Source organism: Diorhabda carinulata, chromosome 9 (assembly GCF_026250575.1).
Source record: "Diorhabda carinulata isolate Delta chromosome 9, icDioCari1.1, whole genome shotgun sequence".
In the NCBI taxonomy this organism is placed as follows: domain Eukaryota; kingdom Metazoa; phylum Arthropoda; class Insecta; order Coleoptera; family Chrysomelidae; genus Diorhabda; species Diorhabda carinulata.
The window spans coordinates 14,526,814-14,534,174 of NC_079468.1; the positions used below are offsets into that span (position 1 = coordinate 14,526,814).

General features: G+C 31.1%; 1 protein-coding gene across 1 annotated transcript; it reads right to left on the reverse strand.

The window, feature by feature from the left end:
- Window positions 1-1,483: 1,483 nt before the first annotated feature.
- LOC130898139 (uncharacterized) lies at window positions 1,484-2,284 on the reverse strand. The gene has a single exon (XM_057807208.1). It carries the CDS (start codon window positions 2,282-2,284, stop codon window positions 1,484-1,486), a length of 801 nt encoding a protein of 266 aa, XP_057663191.1.
- Window positions 2,285-7,361: the final 5,077 nt, after the last annotated feature.

Here is a 7,361-nt window from a genome sequence, read left to right on the forward strand (position 1 = left end):
AATTCGGAACCAAGATATAATTTACGGAAATTAATTAATACTCCTAATAGATTCGGAACTAAAATTTCATACTAGAATACTAAATCAAAAATAAAATTTTTGATATAATTACTTTGGTTTTTTATTTGGTAACTTGATAAACTGAGGTGGTTGGGATGACCTTCTCTTTTGACGAAAAAATAAGCCTCTGTTATTATTACATTTTCGCATGGTCATTATCTCAATTTTATTTATATCCTGGATTGCAAAGCTAATCATCGATGCCTTATGCATATTTCTACCATCTGGCTTCTACTTGTGTTGGAGGGTGTTGTTACATGCGATACGTTTTCGGGCAACATAATCTAAATACACACACAAAGCTCAGATCAGATCCACGACCGCCAATCGCATCGTGCCACATGAAACAATGTACTTCTTGAATAGCAGCCCGCTTTGGAGGGTGTAGGTAAGTAACCTTTTGTGATAAGTAATATTCCCTCCAATTAGAGTCGAACAGTAGGGAAGAGTCGACCCTAAAAAGGCAAGAGAGTATTTGTACCCATAAATTCTAACAGAAGTACTTTACTGGAATCATTTTCTCAACTCTAATAATAATAATAATAATAATAATAATAATAATAATAATAATAATAATAATAATAATAACGTTTATTCATAAATTTAACAAATACAGTAATAAAATACAATTAAATTTGAATAAAATTGAATAAAATTGAATAAACATCTAGACATCCACAGAAGTATTGTACATACTTGTATGTGGTGAATACATTGTAAAAGAAAACAAAAAAAAATGCAGATAAAACATTATAAATACATTTTTACATGATTGTGTTTCAGACATACATTTCGTACATGAGTTTACTCTTCTCTGTTTTTGTTTCAGCATTCTATCATTTTGTGTATTTTTGTTTTGTCTGTTTCTTTAACAAATGTTACTAGTTGGGTTTTGAAGCGTTTAAAAGAAGTTTCATCGATAATTCTTTGTGGTAGTTGCCCGAATAATTTAGGTGTCAAGTAGGAGTAACCTTTTTGACCTTTTGTTTTATGAGCTGTTGGTATACAGTATTGATTATTCGATCTTGTCGCGTATCTATGATTGTGAGTGGTAAGTCCATATTGATGGCATCCTATGTGAATAATGTATAGTTGTCTAACATCCAATATTTGCGTTTCAGTATAGAGTAGTGAGCTTGAATACCTTGTTGGTTTGTTGAGAATCATTCGGAGGAATCGCTTTTGAGTCACTTCGAGGGCATTTAGATAGCTCCTTGAAACTCCTCCCCAGCCTAGCTTAAAATTTCTTATATATTCATTCATGTGAATGTACCAACCAGCAAACAGTTTTAAATTATTTGACAATCTTTACAATAATTATTTGGTTTTTATATGTATAATAACAAAGTATGGTGACATTAATAAAATTTTTGAAGAAGTTAATCAAGACAGAAAGTAATAATAGTAAATTAACATACATAAATTATTTGATGTTTTGCGTAGAACTTGTGCGTGCTCTAGTATTTATTTTTTTTCCTCCCACAGATGATTCTTCTTCTCTTTTTCCCGAACCGGTTGCCAATTCTTTGGGAATAAATGGTGTTTGCCCAGATCTTATTTTGGGAATGTTTGCCACTGCTTTATCTCGCTTTGGGGTCGCAGGTTCGCTATTTGATTTCGGTCTGTTTATTTCAGTAGTTTCTATTACTTCTAATTCTTCAGGAGAATATATTTTTCCGTCCACAAATAGTTTGTTTCTTCGTATGTAGCAGTTAATATGATTATTTGTTTTCGCCAGAATTAGGTGTTTTCTTAAGATCTTGTGCTCCTCTCGCTGGATGAGTGTTAGGTCATTTGCTACGCTTATGTTGGTACCTTTGAGATTCTTTGCGTTTTTAAGTACTTCTGACTTTTTCAAGTATGAAACAAATTCCACTCTGATTGGGGCTCGTTCTTTCCTACCCAAAGAGTAAATATTATTCAGGTCACTCTCATTTATTGTAACGTTTACTAGTCGCCCTAGCTCGTTACAAATATATTCAGGCGTTATTTCTTCGGGTTTGGTATCGAGTCCAAAAATCACTATATTATTCTCTTTCGTTTTCCTTTCAATGTTCTCAATCTTGTTCGAAAGATGACGGTTTTCTGCTTCTACTTTATTCAGTTTTCTGTACAGATCTTCGATTTTTAGGGATAACCTAACCTCTACTGCTTCTATGAGTGATTTCAATTCCTCTTTACTTGATATGATTTCTTCTAGTATTATTTCTCCAGTTATCGACATTATCAGTTCTATCACAAAGGGTTTGTGTAGACTAGGTACTATCAAAATTAAAGTATGTTTTTGTTTTAGAATTCCGGTTTATATTATTGATTGATTGATCCGCCACTGTTTATAAATTTACTGCATACGACAAAAGCGGATTCCAAATAGTTAATTGCTTATAAATTACACTAGTTTTTTGTTCATTCGACGATAATTTTGATCTTTCATAAATGCAATAAAAGACTACATATCTTTTTTAAATACAAAAAGATTGTAGATTCACCTCCATATATAGAAAGTTCAGTCAATTATCTTTAAAATGATGTATCTCACAACACAATTGACGACTTTTTACCATTAAAAATTCATAAATTAAAAAAAAAAAAAAAAAATAAACATATGTCTACACTCAACGACAGCTAAATACACTCTATTGGTTATTATTTGATATCATATTTTTATGATTTTGTTCAAGTTGAAAACACGTAAGAGCTGGATTTTTCAGATGGTTTATTAACATTTATTCAATGAAGTATTGACTCCACGTCCTGTATTTTATTATAAAGTAAGAAATGTATTTCTCAATTGTAAAACATAAAGAAAAAGCATATGTTACGGGGTAATAGTGTAGTCATAGTGCACAACTTAATATAATTGTGAACTATAAATATCAATATACAAAATTATACACTTCCTTAAGGAAATTATGAACGTGTTGTTTCTATATAGAAGATATATTTATTGAAAAATGGAATATTGGTTCACTCAGCATATATGTTTTGCAAGAGTTTTATTTTTAATATTATATCCAGGCAACCGTATTTGATGGTTTTAAACGTAATAATTCTATGTCACAAAGAGCTTCTAACGGATAACATAGATTGAAATTTATTCACAAACAAATGTTACTCTTCAATTTTTGTTGTTGAAGTGGATTTTGCTTTTGTTATAACAGCACATTTAATTTAGTTTTATATAACTGATTAAATCGAATATGATACAGCGAGTTTCTATAGAAAGATTGATATATTTATCCCTGGATAGGAATCAATAAATGAAAAATTGAACGATTTTGTATTGTTATTCTAGATATATACTTGCTAATAAACAATAAACTCATTCAAACTCAATAACTGGAGCAGAGATACTTCATAGACTAGACTAAATATATGAATATTGTAGTGGTTCTCTTATTTATTTATACTAATTCTATCAGTGGGGTGGATTTATAAATACAGTTTTCTACTCACTTAATTTATTTGAATAGTAACACTAGGCTTCACCAACTCATACTATAAATTATTAGTCACTAACTAATTTATATAATTTCTTTGAATTCACTAGTTGGTTTTCTAATTAGTTCAATCCTTTGTGACTATTTATTATTCACTAACTAACTCCGCTAATCAAGTTCCTTCATATACCCAAAACGAATTTTTGAAAAATTCTATGGCACCGCGAATTCGTCAAAAATTCAAAATAAAACGGACTGGTCGGACAAGAATTTCATTTTTTTGCCACTATCTTCAAATTTCACAACTTTTGGGCTTGCAAAAGATATTTAACTTAGTGAAGAGAGGCCTATAAGTTTCAGGACTTACGTCATTGTTCGGGAGTTGACAACATTGTTCCACATCTCTTTTGCCAAAAAGGTTCTTTTTGTTTCACTTCAAGCCTAAAGTGATAACATTGGTTACTTACGCGTTTTTCTTAGAAACGTAGTGTCATTAAAATGAGTTTTCCGCGTCACTAAAACGTGTCGTGATTGTAATTTCAATGAAAAAAAACCTTGGAAATCTTTCGCAATTTGCAGTAAATATATGAAGACAATTGTATGTCAAAAACAGTATAGATTTGGCGCGAATAGTATTCAATCTATATGATTTTCAGTTGCCCTTAACCTTAAAAAAATAAATGCATAAATTCAACAGCTGTATTACCGTTAGGTTCTGAGTTATATAATTCTAAATTGAGCAACTTATAATAATTTTAACGAGTCGAAATAAGCACAGAGGACGATGCAAGCGGTGGACGCGCAAAAGAGGTTGTCACCTACGAGAAAATCGGAAAAAACTGGAAAATAATTTCAGATAACCATTAAGTAGAACTAATTGAAATAACTAGAGCATGATGAATATGTGTTCAATATATCGTGAATGAATATTTGAGTATGCAAAAGCTCTGTTCAAAGTCACACGTGAGCTCACAATCGACCAAATCAACAAGAAATTAATGATTCTGAGCAGTTTTTGAAACTATTCAATAGTAATAAACCATCTGTTTTTACTTTTCTTATAATTCAGACACTAACAATAGATGAAACGAAGATAATCCGAACTATAATTTTGGCATTAAGACTACCAATTCCCTTTAATACGAAATTTATTGGATGCGCTGGTGGTGACAGATAAAGATGCCTAAAAATTGGAAACGGAAGAGTTGTAAAGAATATTACAAACTAGACGAACAGAAAAATGCTTCATATTAAACCGTTATCTCACTCACAGCCTTATCAATATAATACACGTATTACCAGCCCATAAGCAGTGAAGTTTTTAAGGATTCATTTAGACCATGTATGTGATACCACTTCCGTGGAATAGCTAAAAAGGTAAATAAGGCAATTGGAAATCTCGCGCGATTAATGCCAAAGACAACGGAGAACAGAAAAGATAAATGAGAATGATATTTGGTATCGTGAACTTTATAGTTCTGTCTGGAGCGGCCACGTGTACTGAACGTACTCAACAAATACCATAGAACTATTTATTGGAATTAGAGTCCGGAGAAAAATTATAATCGGAGTCATAACTACATGAAAAAAACCCGCAAATTAATCTTGAGTGAATGGCAAAGGTGGATAATGGAGGAAAGAATAAATGAAGGAACAAAAAATAATACTAGTGAATTAGAAAATATTGAACAAGTAGGACAGGTAAACAATTTTCAACGCAACTGCTAACAGGGCACGGACAGCACTAAGAACCTCAGATTATAACAGAGTACAGCTTTCTCGAATGATTTAAAAGGACGGAAATGACTTACTAGTCTCTATAGAGAGTTGATAAACCATCAACGAAATGCCAAAACAAATTCTAACATGCAAAACGAAAGACATTATTGACTGGGTCATTAAAGTAGGATAGGTATATAAATACCCACCTTGTAGTGTAATGCCCAAAGCTCAGTAAAAACTAAAGGAGGACTTTTAATCGGTGTAGCACCCGACAATAGGCTAGTTGACAAAATTTGGAAATTAGCTTTAAACTGTAGCTTAGCATCTATTTCAACCCAAAAATATATTATTTTGAGAAAAATAGGTTTTTTACGTAAGTATTTTGAGGTTTTAGAAATGAATTTAAAATTGACCGCGAAAAAGGCCAAAACAGTCATGGCGTCTTGCATGATGTCATACCTCGCGAAACAGCTGTATTTGTTGATGACAGTCAATTGTGTTTTCTAATAAATAATGAATTAATCGTATTATAAATACTGTATAGTGACCTAATGTGAAAGTATAACAATAAAAACGCCAGAAACATTATTCATATACGTTCCAAACAATAAAGAAATACTAAGAAAGTAGTTAAATGGTTAAAATTTGATGTATCTATTTATAAATGTACAAAATCCATCATAATATACCACACATAACATATAAAATGTTAAGAGTAGTTAAAGTTATTGGAACTTTGTATTCACTAACCTCAAAATCAGTTGAGAATTATAATTCCACAGTGGGTAAATCGACTCTCTGACTGGTTAGGCTAATTAAATAAGACTTTGTTTGTTTTTCACATAATACTTACATATAAGTTTTAACACTGCGGACTTTCGATGATCAAAAGTAAGTGTTCAATGCAAAAAAATTGTCTAGCATAACTGCGTCAATTTTGAGCAAATTACTGCAGTTTGCTTTGTTAAATCCTGATTCCATGGCAAATTATACCTGTCTTTTAAAAATAAACTAAAAACGATTTATCAATAATTGTTGAAAACTAGAAATAACTGGTTACTTTATACGAAAAGCTGCAGCATAGCGTTTCGTGAGGTGTGACGTTACGCTTTTCTGATTGGTGTTCAATATCACGTGACTAAACGCTTCATTTTGTTGATTTTATTCTCGAAAAATATTAATATTTCATTATTTTTGTAGAAAAATTTTTGTATTTACTTATTATCATGATTAATCATTAGAAACTCAAAGCCGATTTATTCTCAGTGGAAACAAGCCTATAGTGAGCCAAGCAACGTTGTTTAAGCGGTTTCCACTATATAGAAGATGATCCTGATATTGGGCTTCAATTTTATGAAGAAATAACCGCTATATTAAATAGTAACGCAAATGAATCCAATTGAGCTGAAAGTCATAACCGTCGTTTTTAAGTTGTGATAATAAATTATTCATAGAGAGATGGAAATAGATTATACCATTGTTTGCAGAAGTCATTTCAAACATTTAATTCATTATTGTCGTGAAATTTCAAGTTCTCCGTTTTTAATGATATGCAAAAACCTTTTTGATTTCTGAGCTTCTGAGAAAGGTACTGTTTTCGTTGCACTACAATATATTAGACGCACCCCATATTTCTACAGAATTTTCGAAATAGGTTATATTTTCAGATACGAAAGCAATACGATGGATCAAATTTATTCCACAAATAAGTCATATCCTTCCGTAATATTAATACTTGTTACAAAAAAAATTAACGAAAATGAATCATCTGACGTTCTGTTGGATGTTTGAATTAATTAAGCAAGAATAATTAATAAAGTGTATATGCTACAAAGTTTTTTCATACGCCGAATATTCCATACCAGTTCAATTTCAGAACTGTACATCTGGAAGTTTTAATTACAATCGATAACTGAGTCAGAGGGTCCATTCGAAACGACATTATAATGATTTTTAATTAATATACTTCATTATCAGTTCATAACATCATTCATAAACGTCCGTTAAATTCGATCGAAAGTTTCTTTGAAAGAAGAATTTTTAAGTAGCAATTAGTACTCGTTTGACAATCGAGGCAAATTATGAATCGACACAAAAGAAACTGTAAAGAACAATTTCTACCGTTAACAAATGCCATGA